Raw genomic sequence first — 18,064 nt, 5'->3', positions numbered from 1 at the left:
GGGTGGGTGGGGAGGAGGTGGGGGGGGGTGGGGTGGAGAGGGGGGGGGGGAGGAGGTGGGGTGGGGGGGGGAGGGGGGTGGGTGGGGTGGGGTGGGAGTGGGGGGAGGTGGGTGGTGGTGGTGGGGGGAGGGTGGGGGGGGTGAGGAGGGGGGGGGTGGGGGGGAGGGGTGGGGGGGTGTGGGGGGGGGGGGGGGGTGGGGGGGGGGGAGGTGGGGGGGGGGGGTGGGGGGAGGTGGGGGGAGGGGGGGGAGGTGGTGGGGGGGGTGGGGGAGGTGGAGGTGGGGGGGAGGTGGGGGGAGGTGGTGGTGGGGGGGAGGTGGTGGGGGGGGGAGGGTGGGTGGGGGGGGGGGGGGTGCCGTGTGCCTCACTCTACCTCCACCCTCATTAAATTCTGCCCATTGAAACTGAATGCAAAGGGCTGAATCTGAGAGCTGTGTTCTAGTGAGGCCAGATAAATAACATTCCAGTTACTTGAGTTGTAATCAGCAAGTAGACGTGAGCAATGCTTATTCACTCGTCCATTCAGAAAGAATCTACAGTTCCCTGCCTCCCACGCCCCTACCCTCGTCACATTATCCAAACCTTTCCGAAACAATTTGTGGAATTTCCTGGTCCTTGATGTGCAATGGCTTCTGTTACTCTCATGAGCAGTCATGCAGAGTTTCTGAGTTTTCCCATATTTACTGATGAATTTTCTTTCAGTGGGTGTACAACATTCTGGACAATAAAGCAGAAGTTGAGAGAATAATTTACGAAAATCCAGATCCACAAGATGGTTTTGTCCTCATTCCGGACTTAAAGTGGAATCAGAAGCAGGTGGGATTGTGAACAAAGTGTCATGTTGTCCTTTTTGGGAAGTGGGTGTGCTTTATTGACCATCGCTGGTTTCCTTGAGCAGCTGGGGCTGGATCGTCTCCTTGATCGACTGCAGCATCCCATTTTTACCACGGAAAGTCGGTTCTTCGCGGCTCCACTAAAGAACTCCACTGCTGCATCTCACACCAGGGACCTGCGTTTGATTCCGGCCTCGGGTGATTGTCTATGTGGAGTTTGCACATTCTCCCCGTGCCTGCATAGGTTTCCTCCCACAGTCCAAAGATATGTAGGTTAGGTGGATTAGCCATGCTAAATTCATGGGTTATGGGGATAGGGCGGAGGGAAGGTTTGGGTAGAATGTTCTTTCGGAGAGTCGATGCAGACTCAATGGGCCAAATGGCCTCTTTCTGGACTGTAGGAATTCTATGATCCAATTTGAATTGTTTTTATCAGCCAGTATGGCACCAAACTATATCCAACTTTCCAAGGATGCCTCTGGTTTTATATGGGGTGATGGGCAAATCCATAGCACACTACAATGTTAAAACCACAGAGGCAGTATCAGTCAGTTGGTATCACCATAATATATTCACTGTCCCAATCCTGCTCCTGCTCTCCTACCTTCCCTCGTTATTTTACGTTCACAATGCACCTACCACCTCTCCCGTGCCTCAGTATCCGCTTCTGACAGTGTCGTGATCACCGAGGTGATACAGTTGAGGTTTCTGATTTCTCAGGCGAGGTATCAAGCTGTGGCAGCAAGCCTACACCATTAGATGTTAGGTAGTTTGATAAAAAGCTCTGTCAAAGAGGAGCCTCTTAAAGAGAAACAGAGAGGTTTAGCAAAGGAATACCAGAGCTTGGTAGCTGGAGGTTTGGCTTCCAGTGATGGAGTGAGGGAGGCTGGAGGGCAAAATTGGAGGAGTGCAGGGGGTCTCGGAAAGTTGTAGAGCTGGAGGAGTTTACAGTGAGAGCATGTTTCCAGATGGTGTCGCTGAAGGATACCATGTAAATGAGAAATGGATGAAGAACCAAGATAGAGGAGCCCGCAGACACAGTTTCTGGAGCATGAAGAGAAGCTTTTACAGGTGATTCTCTGGCTAGAACTGGACAGACAGGAATGAAACCAGGCCCGATCAGTCCCATATTGCTGGATGATGGAGGAAAGGGATTGACGGTTGATGAGGTCGACTGTGTCAACGGCTGCAGGCAGATCAGGATGAATGAGAAAGGATAGTTTACCACGGTCGCAATCATATAAAATATCATTTGCGCCTTGTTCTGAGACAGATTTGAGGCATTCAAATATTTTGGGAAAGAAAAGGAAGCTGGAAATGGGATGTAGTTTGTGGGGAAAAAAGGGCTTCGGGATGATGATGGATTTGAAGGAGAGAGAGAGAGACAATACATAAGGGGAGGGAACCATTAACAACATCAGCCATTATGGGGCCAGAAAGGGATGTTAAGTGACCAGCAATTTCGTGGGAGTACGGTTGAGGAAACTGGAAGTGGGTGTCATCGATAAATGAGTTCGGAGATGGAAGAAACTAGAGAAAGAGGTAGGGCTAGGGAAGAGGGATAAATCACAGAAGGTTTTGACCCAGTTGGACAGGAGAAGGGAAGTCTCAATCACAGAGACAATGAACTCCATGAGCTCCTTGCACTCACTGTTAAGAGAGGCAGAGGACTGGAGAGAGGGTTAAAGGAGTTCTTTTGTAGTGACAAAAACAGCCAAGGATTATTACAGCCCAGCATGATCCTGGGGAGTGAGCTGTTTGGACAGAGGACAAGAGAGTTTGGTAATGCTAATGTGGTCCAGCCAGATTTTGGGGTGAATGGCCAAATTAGTTGTCTGTCATAAATGTCATGACATGTGAGTTATTCACCATTTCCCTTGTATTGTGCAGGTGGATGACCTGTACCTGATTGCAATTTGCAAACGTCATGGGGTGAAATCAGTACGGGACCTAACAGCAGAACACTTGCCGATGTTGCAGAACATACTGAAGGAAGGACAGGTGAGTGTCTAAATGCCTGGTGCAGAAACAGACTGTTCGTAACCTTGGTGTTGTATTTAACCCTGAGATGAACCTCCCACCACATGTTTACACCGGTTATTTCTACCTCTGTTACATTGTCCAGCTTGGACCTTTCCTTAGCTTGTTCATTGCTGAAACCATCATCCATGCCTTTGTTACTACTGGACTTGACAATTCCGGTGTGCTTCTGGCCTGTCCTCCATGCAATACCTTCCACACATTTGAGGTAATTTAAAACTTGTCTGCCATTGTTGTAGTTTGCCCCAAGTCCCACTCACCCTGTGTTCACTAACCTACATTGGCTTTCGGACAAGCAACATTTTGATTTGTTTAGAAGTCTTATCATAGAAACATAGAAGACCGAGCTCCCTCGGCCTATCCTCATAAAGCATGCCACTCAATCCAGGCAACATCCTTGTAAATCTCCTCTGCACCCTTTCAATCCTTTCCACATCCTTCCTGTAATGAGGCGACCAGAACTGAGCACAGTATTCCAAGTGGAGTACTTGTTTTCAAATCATTTTCTGCTCTTGGCCTTGCCCCTCCCTGTCTCTGTAATCATCTCGAGTCTTACAGTCACCATAGCAGTCCACACATTCTGCCTATGGAGCACTCATAGTTTTAATCACTACACCATTGATGGCTGTCGCTTCAGCTTGCTCACACTCAAAGCTTTAGAATTCCCTCACTATATCTGTTTGCCTCTCCTCCTTATTTTCATTTTTTACATTACTCTTCCTCAAGCTTGTTTTGTTTTATTAAGTTTATTTATTAGTCACAAATAAGGCTTACATTAACACTGCAATGAAGTTACTGTGAAATTCTCCTAGCCGCCACAGTCCGGCGCCTGTCCAGGTCAATGCATCCTAACCAGCACGACTTTCAGAATGTGGGAGGAAACCGGAGCACCCGGAGGAAACCCACACAGACATGGGGAGAACGTGCAAACTCCACACACACAGCGACCCAAGCCAGGAATCGAACCCAGGTCCTTGGTGCTGTGAAGCAGCAGTGCTAACCACTGTGCTACCACGCTGCCCCATAATGCCGCTGTGAAGTGCCCTTGGCTGTTTTATTACATTAAAGATGTTGTGGACAGGAAAGGATTGATAGGCTGGGTCACTTTTCCCTTGACAAAAGACTGAGGGGTGAATTGTGTGAGGTCTTGCTGCATCTGTACAGGGCATTGGTGAGGCCGCAGCTGGAATACTGTGTGCAGTATTGGTCCCCTTATTTGCGGAAGGATATATTGGCCTTGGAGGGAGTGCAGAGAAGGTTCACCAGGTTGATACCAGAGATGAGGGGTGTTGATTATGAGGAGAGACTGAGCAGATTGGGTTTGTATTCGTTGGAGTTTAGAAGGCTGAGGGGGGGATCTTATAGAGACCTATAAGATAATGAAGGGGCTGGATAGGGTAGAGAGGGAGAGATTCTTTCCACTTAGAAAGGAAACTAGAACTAGAGGGCACAGCCTCAAAATAAAGCGGGGTCGGTTTAGGACAGAGTTGAGGAGGAACTTCTTCTCTCAGAGGGTGGTGAATCTCTGGAATTCTCTGCCCACTGAAGTGGTGGAGGCTACCTCGTTGAATATGTTTAAATCACGGATAGATGGATTCCTGATCGGTAAGGGAATTAGGGGTTATAGGGATCAGGCGGGTAAGTGGAACTGATCCACGTCAGATCAGCCATGATCTTATTGAATGGTGGGGCAGGCTCGAGGGGCTAGATGGCCGACTCCTGCTCCTATTTCTTATGTTCTTATGTTTTAGTAGAGTAGACACAGAGAGAATGTTGTGGAGAAAAGTATAACTAGAGGCCGTCAATGTAAGAGTCACCAAGAAATCCAATCGGGAATTCAGAAGAAGCAGAGAGTGGTGAGAATGTGGAACACACCAGCACAGGAAATGGTTAAAGCAATAGTGGCAGGTATGTTCAAGGGGAAGCTAGAGTAGCATATGAGGGAGAAGGGAAAAGAGGATTGCGATGGTAGATTTAGATGAGAAACGATGGAAGGAGGCTCGAGTGGAGCATAAACACTGGCATGGAATGATTGGGCAGAGTGGCCTGTTTCTGTGCTGCATATCCCATGTAATACTGTATCATGTACGTACATCATTGTTGTCTGATCAATCTGCATGTATCAGCCAGCCTTTAGCCTGCAGCTGGCTATACAATATCCACAAAGAGAATTAAAGCACCGAGCTTTACAGCACAGTGGTAATCATCAGGCACATTGTGTCTGCGGCATATTGTGGTTAGAGCAATCCAAAACTGTTCCCACAGCCCTGCTCTCTTTCATCAGCCCTTTATCATATTGAATTTCCCAAATTTATTCAATCTTCCCTTTGCCTCGCGTGCAGCCCCGGGTCTTGGGAAGAGCAGCCAAAACCTGTCATTCTGTTCATTTGCTTACTGCCATTGTGGCCAGATCTTGTAAACGAGCCATGTCCGTGAACCTTGCTGGGCCGTGCACGTGGAAGTTGGCAATGACAAGTTGATCAGTGTACGCAGTCCTGAGTGCTGACACGGCACCACTTATGGAAAGAGGTGTACTGGCAGCGCCTGGAGATTTGGCGCATGTATGTGTGACCCTGTTGTTATGCCAGCTCTGATCCACGTTCAGAAGGAAAGGCCCTTCAACAGGCCCGGGAAGATGCAGCTGGCACAGTGGTTAGCATTGCTGCCTCACAGCGCCAGGGACCCGGGTTCGATTCCCGGCTTGGGTCACTGTCCGTGTGGAGTCTGCACGTTCTCCCCGTGTCTGCGTGGGTTTCCTCCGGGTGCTCCGGTTTCCTCCCAGTCTGAAAGACGTGCAGGTTAGGTGCATTGACTCGAACAGGCGCCAGGGTGTGGTGACTAGGGGAATTCCACAGTAACTTCATTGCTGTTGATGTAAGCCTTACTTGTGACTAATAAATAAACTTTAAATTTAAGTTTTCCCTTTTTTTAAAGATAAAGTACATCCAAATGAACAGCATTTAGTATATTTGGTAGCATCAGATTACCTTAAGGGCATCTTTAAAAATAAGTTTACCCCCAAAACAATTACCCCCCCAACAATGATCATTCACCTGGGATTTCCACATTTTCCAGACACGGATTATTGTTATCACAAAATCTGGAGGATTTGAAGTGAAAAATTAAGAGCGTTACAAGTTTTTCTGCCCCGTGATTCGAGTACACTGAAGAAATCATGTGTAATAGTCACAGCACAGGCCAGCAGAATGAGAGTGTGGCAGCATAGGATGGTTTTATGCCCAATATTTATCGCTACAAGGGTTTCCAGCTTTTGTTTGGCTATCAGAGAGGTGGATGTGGAGTGAGTGGAGGAGAAACATTGTCTTGTTGACTGGGAGAGGCAGTAAGAAGTTTAACAACACCAGGTTAAAGTCCAACAGGTTTATTTGGTAGCAAAAGCCACACAAGCTTTCGGAGCTGCAAGCCCCTTCTTCAGGTGAGTGGGAATTCTGTTCACAAACAGAATTGTGGGAACAGAATTCCCACTCACCTGAAGAAGGGGCTTGCAGCTCCGAAAGCTTGTGTGGCTTTTGCTACCAAATAAACCTGTTGGACTTTAACCCGGTGTTGTTAAACTTCTTACTGTGTTTATCCCAGTCCAACGCCGGCATCTCCACATCATGACTGGGAAAGGGACAGCTTTGAAAATGAGCATTTGTCACATCATAGAGCATTGTCAAAGCAGGCATGAAGGCCTAAAACCTTCTATGCTGTAAGGTTCTATAGTCTGGTCTCACTTACAAGGGTGCACTTTAAGGTAATTGTTCTAAAATTCTTGATTTTCTATTCTGCAGGTGGCCATTTCCAAGCAATATAATATTCCAGGAAGCCAATTGAGGATTTACTTCCATTATCAACCCTCCTACTACCACCTTCACATTCACTTCACTGCTCTTGGTTATGACGCTCCAGGGACCACAGTTGAACGTGCGCATCTACTTTCCAGTGTCATAGAGAACCTACAAACCAACCCAGAGTATTACCAGAAACGAACCTTGACCTTCGCCTTGAAGGCCGATGACCCCCTCCTGCAGAAGTTCAAAGAGGCAGGAAGGGTGTAGAAGGGAGAGAAATTTCTGTTCACACGTGGTTGGTTTTTGCATTCTGTTTTCTTTGAACTGAATCGACCTGGCATCACATGCATATTGAGTTGAGTTACACTGCTAAACATCAACACTGGAGACAGAACCCCTTTGAAAGCACACTGGCTGTCAGTCTGACCTCCCGTCACACAGAACACAGATCTTTAATAGAACTTCCATTTGGACGAACTAAATGTTGTTGCTATGGCATTAAAATGTTCCTCGCCAGAATTTACGGGTTGCAGAGTCAAATCCCCAAGTGTAACTTTAAAAAGAAACAAATTCGTTTGTTTTGTCTGTACGGTTAGGCTGGCCTTTCTGATCACTATCTTGCTTTTTCACATATGGAAGTTGATGGGGGTGGAATGGGAAGAGAGAGATACAAGCATTTGTAAACTTATGCAAACCCAGCCAAAATTGCTGAATTGAGTTTGTACTCTGGCTTGCTCATGCAGAAATGCTTGGAAATCTTTAGTCTGAGTATGCAAGGGTTAGGCTTGGTGAGGGCTCCTCAATGGAGCTTCTGTCTCCACTGCTCATGCTTCTAAACCAACTCGAGTGTATGTATGTATGTTTGTTTTGTGTGGTTGGGTCCAGGTTCTGCTTTTTTCCCGTTATGGAAGATTTCCTCTTTCTTTGCGGCCAAGCCATCTTTTTATGGAGCCATCGTTAAAGTTTTGCCACAAGTATAGCAATGCTTACTTATCCCTCTTGTCTTCCCTCCTGGAAGGATGTGATTCTTGTTTGAATAAGGTTCTACAGGCAACCTTCAGCACTGGCCATTCTTCACATGCAAACCAGTAATTGGGCAATGGTGTCTGATCGGCCAGTGGGATGGCACAGCCCTTTTCATGTCTTCAGGCTAAGTATGCAGTGCCATACCTTCCACTGGATGTCAACGGAAGTGGGAGCTTTGTCTGTTTTTCACTCTTCACCCACCCCATCCTTTGCCAGCGCTCAGGAACTGAGATTGCTGAGGAAGCGACCGGCTAACTCAGCACAGAGCAGGGATGACTTCCGAAAACGATAAGCAGATAAAAACCAGCTGGATGGACCCGCTGGTCGCTATTCTCATGGTCGCCGGAACAGCATGACTGCACTCTTCTTCCCCTCTCCTCCTACACCCTGTGCTCTCCTAGTGTGTGTGCAATTCAGGGACCCAACAAACCATTGCAGGAGCTGATTGCCCCATTTGTGAGGTATCTTTTAATATCTCAGCAGCTATGAGGGCAGCCTGCTCCAGTGAACAAAGAACAGTACAGCACAGGAACAGGCCCTTCGGCCCACCAAGTCTGTGCTGGCACAGATGCTTTTCTAATCTTTTTTTTTTTGCCTCTACATGATCCACATCTGTCTATTCCCTGCCTACTCATGTATCTATCCAGATGCCTCTTGAATGTTGTTATCTGCTTCCACCACCTCCTCCAGCAGCGTGTTCCAGGCATTCACCACAGTGTTATTGTCTGGAGCTTGACATGGTACCACGGAGAGCCTTCACTTTTGGACAGAGGACATTTCCTTTCCAAATGCAGAAAAGCTCGGCCTCCCGCCAGCCCGTTGCCTTGCTGTTGCCATTGGGTTTGGTTGCCTTCAATGTGGGGGACTTGCAGGTGTGCACCCACCTGGAAAAGGCTAGTTGAGAACCACTTTTTACGAAGAGATTGAACAATGCCAGCTGAGCCATCGTGATTCTTTTATTGACAGTATTCTTCCCCTCCCTTTGCCCATCCCCAGAAAACGCTTCTATTTGCTTGGGCCAATGTAACCCAATTGCCAGTAGCACTCCAGCCCCTCAACTGTGTGTAACCCTAGATGGTGAATGCTGGTGGGTAAATCATTCATAATGAGGAATAATAAACCAGATCCTCACAAGATCCACAGACCAACATTTTCTTGCAAGGTTATAACATGGCCATCGGGCCCAGGGGCTCAAGTAAGATTGTTTGCCTTCTTTAAGTCACTTGTAAATCCCAATTTCTTCTCTGTCTGAGATTACTGTAAGCTTCCAATAACAGAAACCAAGCTCTGGACCCTCTCTATGTGGCTCCGTTGTCATTTACCTGGCTGAGTATTGGAGGAGTTGATTTGCTTTTTCTCCATCAATACCCGACCCAGATACTTAGCTAACATCATAGATGGTGTATAAATTACAAAAATTGGAATCAGAAATTTTTGATACAATGACGGTGTTATAATTTTTTAATGCAGCTTTGTAGTAGTTTAAAGATGAATAAACATTTTGAAGAAATAACCAAACTGTGTCTAATTCCTTCATAACCACTATGCTACATTGTCCAACATGTCCACTGCCTAGTTACCTATTTTGTATGAATGTGACACTTGAGAAATTTAGGCATGATTATATACTGAAAGAATAAAGTTTGATCATGTATAGAGGATAATTTATGTCTCTCTGTGTGAGGCACTAATCTAATCCTGGACCTTGATACCATTTAGCCACAAGAACACAAGACAAAGATGAGAAAGAGTCATTCAACCCATTTTCCCTCTAGTACTGAGCAATGCTCCCTCTAAACTCTGCACATCGTGAGGATAGTAAGATGTCTAAACTACAGCCCACCATCATTTGTTTAAATTCATTGGGTGTAGGCCTCGCTGGCTGGGCCAACATTTATTGCCCATCCCCTAATTGCCCTTGAACTGAGTGGTTTGCTAGACCGTTTAAGAGTCGACCACATTGCTGTGGCTCTGGAGTCGCATGTCGGCCAGACCAGGTAAGGACGGCAGATTTCCTTCCCGAAAGGACATTAGTGAACCAGAAGGGCTTTCATAATAATCGGCTTTTATTTCTAGATTTTTATTGAATTCAAATTTCACCGTCTACCATGGTGAGGTTTGAAACTGGATCCCCAGAGCATTACCCTGGCTCTCTGAATTACTAGCCCAGTAGCAATACCACTGTGTAACTGCCTTACCCCTGGAATTCATATGTCTCTGCTATCTGCCCCTCAAAGTCCTGGCAGGCTGTATTTCGATTCGTACTTAGGAGTTTATCCTGTTTAATTCTCAGTGCTGCATCCGTAGGCCAAGCATAACTTCAAACACCAAGATCTTTGTATCAGCAACTTGAGATTGAGAGAAATGAATGACCATTAGGATTTGTGTGTTATACATGGTACACTAAGAGGCCTGCAATGACAAAGGTTATCATAGAATCTCTACAGTGCAGAAGGGGGCCATTCGGCCTATTGAGTCTGCACCAACCCATTTTTTTTTAACCCAGACCCTATCGCTGTAACCATGCATTTGTCCCGCTATCCCCTAACCTATACATCTTGGCACACTAAGGGCAGTTTACCATGGCCAATCCAACTAACCTGCAAATCTTTGTGAGATTTGGGCGGCACAGTAGCACAGTGGTTAGCACTGCTGCTTCACAGCTCCAGGGACCTGGGTTCGATTCCCAGCTTGGGTCACTGTCTGTGTGGAGTTTGCACATTCTCCTTGTGTCTGCGTGGGTTTCCTCCGGGTGCTCCGGTTTCCTCCCACAGTCCAAAGATGTGCGGGTTAGGTTGATTGGCCATGCTAAAGTTGCCCCTTAGTGTCCTGAGATGTGTAGGTTAGAGGGATTAGTGGGTAAATGTGTAGGGATATGGGGGTAGGGCCTGGGTGGGATTGTGGTCAGTGCAGACCCGATGGGTCTAATGGCCTCTTTCTGCACTGTAGGGTTTCTATGATTCTATACAGACACTGGGAGAATGTGCAAACTCCACACTGTTGCCCAAGGTTGGAATTGAACCCGGGTTCCTGGCACTGTGAGGCAGCATTGCTAACCACGGTTTTGTTGCCCTAACTCTCCCATCAAAGTCCATCCCTCTTTTCCCCAATTGCTCCCATTGAAAACCCTGACCTGATGCTGAGAGGCTGCCTCAATTGAGCTGATGGCCTACCCGAGGTGAGGACGTTTCATCATCGGTACCCTCTGGTACCTTAACCCCCGCATCAAAGCCCATCCCGCTAACCCTCTAACTCCCACATTGTAGAGTCCACATTTACCTCTGTTACTAGATCTGGTAGATAATTCCAAATGTTCATCATTCTCGATTGAGAAAATTCCAAGTAACCACAGAGCATCAATAAACAAGACAAATGTCTGAAACAGTAGTCTTGTACTGACGTGTTTATCCTGTACAGTTCCCTAGTTTTACCTTGTGTACTGAACTTGTTTTGGTCAAGGGGATACATAGATGATGGAAAATTACAACGAACGTCAGTGTGAGTGGATGTATCCTCCCCATGAGCACTAATCCTCACCCCATGTCACCATCCTTTATTACCCTTGCCTTCAACCACTGATTTCTCATCCGTCTACTTAAGCTACAAAATCCAATAATGCTTTCTACAGCCCCAAAATCTCCTGTCAAAATGTTTTTTCTTGCTATCTGTTAGAACATAGAATAGTACAGCACAGTACAGGCCCTTCGGCCCACGATGTTGTGCCGAACCTTTTCCGAAACCAAGATCAAGCTATCCCACTCCCCATCATTCTGGTGTGCTCCATGTGCCTATCCAATAACCGCTTGAAAGTTCCTAAAGTGTCCGACTCCACTATCACAGCAGGCAGTCCATTCCACAGCCCAACCACTCTCTGAGTAAAGAACCTACCTCGTACATCCCTCCTATATCTCCCACCACGAACCTTATAGTTATGCCCCCTAGCAACAGCTACATCCACCCGAGGAAATAGTCTAACTCTTCTGTGTTTCATCCTTTCTCTATGTCCACTAGTCCAAGACTCTTCATTCTCTTAAAATTGCCCTGCTTCAATGCTTTTTTCTCCAATCCCATCAGAATTGTAAATATCTCTCTGAAATCACGCCGTAATCCTTTTTTCGGATAAGAGATGGAACCCATGTGGCCATTGCAGTGTCCCGACCACAGCAGATCCTTTTTGCTGAACAGACTAAATTCCAGAGGGAATCGTGTGTTACTAATCATTGCCTTTTCTTTTGTATTCTGTAAACAAAGGTAAGAAAACTGCTGATCCCAGGAGCATAGAATTCCAGTAACACTTCTGGGATTTTAAGAATTAAAAGGTTTATTAACAAGAGGAGTAAACTTAAACACACAAAATAAAACCACACAGTTAAAACAGTCTTACCTTAAAACAGTCTCATCCCACACCTCCCAGCCCAAGATAAAACACCTCCTTGTTCAGAACACCTTGGAAATAGTCTCTTATAGATTTTTAACTATAAAAAATACAGTAACTTTACCCAAAGGAAAAACTGCTGTTGCTGTAGCGAAGGTATACCGGACAATGTTTCACTCACTTCCATTCTGCTGTGGAATTCGAAGGAAATTTAGAAACAAGATGATTTTCTGAAATAAAGATTCTTCTGGTTTCTGGGTGGATGCTTCAGATTTTGCATCTTCTCCCAGCTCAGAACACTAACGCTATTTTTAAAAGTTTTTTATTATTGTCACAAGTAGGCTCACATCAACACTGCAATGAAGTTACTGTGAAAATCCCCTGTAGAATCATAGCAGCCTTACGGCACAGAAAGAGGCACCTTGGCCCACTGTGTCTGCACCAGATGAAAAATTAGCCAGCCAGCCTAATTCCACTTTCCAGCATTTGGTCTGTAGTTCTCCAGGTTACTGCACTTGAGGTACATATCCAGATACATTTGAAATGAGTTGAGGGTTTCTCCCTCTACTATCCTTTCAGGCAGTGAGGTCTGGACCCTCTGGGTAAAAATATTTTCCTTATATTCCCCCCCTCCCCAATCCTTCTACCAAGCACTTTAAATATATGCCCCCTTGTCATTGACCTCTCTGCTGAGGTAAATTGGCCCTCCCCAATTACTCTATCCAGACTCTTCACAATTTTGTACATCTCAACCAAATGTCCTGTTCCAAGGAGAACGAGCCCAGCCTATCCCATGTTTCCTGATAACTGCAATTTTCCAGTCCAGGCAACATCCTTGTAAATCTCCTCTGTGCCCTCTCTAGCGCAATCGCATCCTTTCTGTAAAGAGCTGACCAGAACTGCACACTCAACTCAAGTTGTAGCTTAATTAATGTTTTGTAGAGTTCCAACATCACCTCCCTGCTCTTATATTCTATAGCATTATAGAGGTTTACAGCATGGAAACAGGCCCTTCGGCCCAACTTGTCCATGCTACACTTTTTTTTAAACCCTTAAGTTAGTCCCAATTGCCCGCATTTGGCCCATATCCCTCTATACCTATCTTACCCATGTAACTGTCTAAACACTTTTTAAGAGGCAAAATTGTACCCGCCTCTACTACTGGCTCTGGCAGCTTGTTCCAGACACTCACCACCCTCTGTGTGAAACAATTGCCCCTCTGGGCACTTTTGTATCTCTCCCCTCTCACCTTAAACCTATGCCGTCTAGTTTTAGACTCCCCTACCTTTGACTATCTAGCTGATTTATGCCGCTCATTATTTTATAGACCTCTGTAAGATCACCCCTCAGCCTTCTACACTCCAGAGAAAAATGTCCCAGTCTATCCAGTCTCTCCTTATAACTCAAACCATCAAGTCCCGGTAGCATCCTAGTAAATCTCTTCTGCACTCTTTCTAGTTTAATAATATCCTTTCTATAATAGGGAGACCAGAACTGTACACAGTATTCCAAGTGTGGCCTTACCAATGTCTTGTACAACTTCAACAAGACGTCTCAACTCCTGTATTCAGTGTTCTGACCAATGAAACCAAGCATGCCAAATGCCTTCTTCACCACTCTGTCCACCTGTGACTCCACTTTCAAGGAGCTATGAACATGCACCCCTAGATCTCTTTGTTCTGTAACTCTCCCCAACACCCTACCATTAACTGAGTAAGTCCTGCCCTGGTTCGATCGACCAAAATGCATCACCTCGCATTCATCTAAATTAAACTCCATTATACCTCGGCTAATAAAGGAAAGTTTCCATATGCCTTCTTAATCACCTTACTGACCTGTCCTGTAACCTTCAGGAGTCTGTGGACATTCACTCCAAGCTCCCTCATTTCCTCTACACCTCTCAGTATCCTCCCCAATGTTTAATCCCTTGCCTTGTTTGACCTCCCCAAATGTACTACCTCACATTTCCCTGGGTTGAACTCCATTTGCCCCTTTTTTACCCACCTGACCAGTTAATAACTTGCCAAAGACTACAGCAATCTTATTAAATAATGTCCTCATGTTCTTAGGTTCCGGGTTGAATTTAAAGATAGTCATTATTTCCCCACTATTTAACAGTTGATTTAACGAGACGACGCCATCCCTTAAAGGTGTTTTACACTGAGAAGCTTAAGCTGCTTTTGCCTCATCGCTCATCCTCATTTTTCTATTGTTTTATTGTTCAAAGAAGTGTCGAGTGATCAATAAACCTGAGTATTTGATTTAAACAGTGGACTGTAACGATTCCTGCATTTAAAGGGAATCTGAAATCCATGTTCCCTCACTCCCACTTTTCCACTTGCATTTCCCCACGAGAAGCCTGAGGCAAGCATTGCATTGTGTCACGCGTCCTTGAGCCCCCACTATTGCTGGAACTGAAATTGCCCAGGGTGAGGGGGAGGTTATGGTAAGGTTCGTCTGATTTTTGAGCTATATGCATTAGCGACACCTGATCTTCCTTAATCCCTTTCCCATGTCAACTTCTCCACCTGCCATCACTCAGTTACAAACAAGCACTTGGGAGGGATATAAGGAAGTGGGATCATGTTCCTTGTAGTGGGTTGCCTACCCTACGCTTAGGTAAAAGGTGCAGCAAGAATTCTCCCAATCTCCCACCATGTCTCTGGCAGAAACTCCAGAGAAATGGCAGCATTAGCTGAAATACAAATATAGAAAGAATTTTTTTTATAGAAACCCTACAGTACAGAAAGAGGCCATTCGGCCCATCGAGTCTGCACCGACCACAATCCCACCCAAACCCTACCCCCATATCCTACCCACTAATCCCTCTAACCTACACATCTCAGGACACTAAGGGGCAATTTTAGCATGGCCAATCAACCTAACCCACACATCTTTGGACTGCGGGAGGAAACCGGAGCACCCGGAGGAAACCCACGCAGACACGAGGAGAATGTGCAAACTCCACACAGACAGTGACCCAAGCCGGGAATCGAACCCAGGTCCCTGGAGCTGTGAAGCAGCAGTGCTAACCACTGTGCTACCGTGCCGCCTTGCCTTTCTCCCCTGCGCTGCAGCCAAGGCTACATTCCACTGACGGGTGTTCCAGATCCTCACCAACTTCTCACTTCGGGTTGAGTCACTGTGAAAACTAGCCCAGTGGGAAAACCTACATTCTCAATGAGCCAAAAACACCAAAGGGTGGCATGGTGGCACAGTGGTTAGCACTGCTGCCTCACAGCTCCAGAATCCCAGCTTCGATTCCCGTCACTGGGTCACTGTCTGTGTGGACTTTGCACGTTCTCCCCATGTCTATGTGGGTTTCCTCTGGGTGCTCTGGTTTCCTCCCACAGTCCAAAGATGTGCAAGTTAGCTGGATTGACCATGCTAAATTGCCCCTTATTGTCCCAAGATGTATATGTTAGGGGGATTAGTCATGGTAAATGTGCTGTGTGACAGGAATAGGGTGGAGGGGTGGGCCTGGGTGGGGTGGTCTGTAGGAGAGTTGGTGCCGACTCGATGGGCTAAATGGCCTCTTTTTGCACTGTAGGGATTCTATGGTTCTATGAAAACACACGCAAGTTTTTGAAGTTTATTAGTGTGACAAGTAGACTTATATTAACACTGCAATGAAGTTATGGTGAAAATCCCCTCGTCGCCACACTCCAGCGCCTGTTCGGGTACACTGAGGAAGAATTTAGCACGGCCAATGCACCTAACCCGCACATCTTTGGACTGTGGGAGGAAACCGGAGCACCCGGGGGAAACCCACACAGACACGGGGAGAACGTGCAAACTCCACACAGACAGTGACCTGAGGCCAGAATCGAACCTGGGTCCCTGGCGCTGTGAGGCAGAAGTGCTAACCACTGTGCCACTCCTGTCTGGAGTACATTGATTCAAATCCTACCATGAACATTTGGGAATTTCCCAGAATCATACAGCACGGGAGGAGGCCATTCAGCCCACGGTGTCCGTGCTGACACTTTGAAATCAAATTAGTCCCAGTCCCCATATAGCCTTGAAAAACTTTTTATTGAAGCAAAGATCCTGTTTCCTCGAATCTGCTTCCACCAGCATTTTCTATTCATTTAAAAAAAAATAAACTGGAAATAAAATAATTGGTATCAGTCGAACCAATTCTGGGGCAGGAGAAACTTGTTCAAAATGGATGGGTTGCACCTCAATAGGGCTGGCACCAATACCCTCATGGGGAGGTTCATGAGTCTGGTTGGGGAAGGTTTACATTAAGTTGGCAGGGGGTGGTAACAGCATATACAAGTAGAAAAGAGGGACAAAGTACATGAGGTGAATGTTGGGTTGTACTAGAGAAGGTTAGATAGGCACAGACTATTAGAAGTACAAAGCAGGATTATAATGTATGTAATCACAAAATATGTGGTGAATAAGGTTGGCGAGCTCCAAGCACAAAAGCCGTGTGGGAATATGACGTAGTGTCAATAATGCTAACATAGCTTAAAAATCGTGCAAACTGGGCACTTAATATAAAAGGATATAAAGTGTTCAGAAAAGATAGAGAAGGTTAAAAAAGGAGGTAAAAGTCGCAGTACTGATTAGGTAAGACATTGTACTGTTGGAAAGACAGGATGAGGAGCGAGGGCAGAATCCATCTGGTCAGAGTTGAAAGGTGAAAAGGATATGATTTCATTAGAGAGTCTATAGACCTCTGAATAGTGAGTGATAGAGGAGAAAATCTGCAGAGGAATCACAGAATAGTGCAAGAATTATCCAGTGGTGATAGAAGGAGACTGTAATTTTCCAAATATCGATTAGGATAATGTTAATGAAAAGGGTAAGATGGGGGTGGAATTTTTGGAATATATTCGGGAGAACTTCCTTGATCAGAATGTCCTCAGTTCAACTAGAAAGGAGGCATTTCTGAATCTGGGGAATGAAATGAACCAAGTGTCTGTGGGGGAGCATTTAGGTAAGAGTGATCATTGTATCATACGGTTTAGATTATTAATGTAGAAGAGCAAGGAACAATCTAAAGTAGAATGTCTAAATGGGGAGAGGGCTGATTTCAATGGGATGAGAAGGACCTAGCCTGGGTAAAATGGAACCAAAGGCTGACAGGAAGATCTGTAACAGAACAATGGGTGATCATTAAGGAAGAGATGCTTCAGGTGCAGGCGAGGTGCATTCCTGCCAGGGTAAAAGGTAAGAGAAATGTACGGAATGGTAGCACAATGGTTAGCACTGCTGCCTCACAGCGCCAGAGACCCGGGTTCCATTCCCGCCTTGGGTCACTGTCTGTGTGGAGTTTGCATGTTTTCCCATGTCTGCGTGGGTTTCCACTGGGTGCTCCAGTTTCCTCCCACAGTCCAAAAGATGTGCAGGTTAGGTGGATTGGCCATGCTAAATTGCCCTTAATGTCAGGGGGTTAGTAGGATAAATAGGTTGGGTTATGGCGATAGGGCCTGGGTGGGATTGTGGTCGGTGCAGACTTGATGGGCCGAATGGCCTCCTTCTATGATTACTGCGGATGCTGGAATCAGAAACAAGAACAGAAATGTAGGAAAATCTCAGCAGGAATGGCAGCATCTGTGGAGGGAGAATACAGCTAACATTTTAAGCGATGAAGGGTCATCCTGGCTCAAAATATTAGCTCTATTCTCTCTCCACAGATAGAATCATAGAATCCCTACAGTGCAGAAGGAGGCCATTTGGTCCATTGCATCTGCTCTAACTCTTACCCTGGCTTAACCCATAACCCCACGTATTTACCCCGCTAATCTCCCTAACCTATATATGTTGGAATACTAAGGGACAATTTAGCATGGCCAATCCACCTAACCAGGTGGCAGCAGTGCTAATCACTGTGCCTTTATTCTCTGATTCTATGATTGGTTCAAAGCCTGGGCTCCCTGAATGATGAGAGAGATAGAGATTATGATGAAACGATGCACGTTAGGTGAATTCTGGAAGCAAGAACAGGATCCAATACCATGGGCTGAGAGGGGGCACAAAGAGA

At 46.0% G+C, this 18,064-nt stretch overlaps 1 protein-coding gene across 2 annotated transcripts in view; it reads left to right on the top strand.

The window, feature by feature from the left end:
• dcps (decapping enzyme, scavenger) overlaps positions 1–9,209 on the top strand; it is a 70,419-nt gene extending 61,210 nt beyond the window's left edge. The window contains exons 4-6 of one of the 2 annotated variants that reach the window (XM_078198818.1): positions 704–817; positions 2,725–2,835; positions 6,669–9,209. In XM_078198818.1, coding sequence (XP_078054944.1) covers positions 704–817; positions 2,725–2,835; positions 6,669–6,935 — 492 coding nt within the window. In that variant the 3' untranslated portion in view covers positions 6,936–9,209. The remainder of the gene's footprint in view (positions 1–703; positions 818–2,724; positions 2,836–6,668) is intronic. The other variant, XM_078198819.1, reaches the window with a different exon arrangement.
• The last annotated feature ends 8,855 nt before the right edge of the window (positions 9,210–18,064 follow it).

Source organism: Mustelus asterias, chromosome 27 (genome assembly GCF_964213995.1).
Source record: "Mustelus asterias chromosome 27, sMusAst1.hap1.1, whole genome shotgun sequence".
Taxonomy (NCBI): Eukaryota; Metazoa; Chordata; class Chondrichthyes; order Carcharhiniformes; family Triakidae; genus Mustelus; species Mustelus asterias.
The sequence above is the reverse complement of the archived record's forward strand: the minus strand, read 5'-3'. Positions and strand labels throughout refer to the sequence as shown.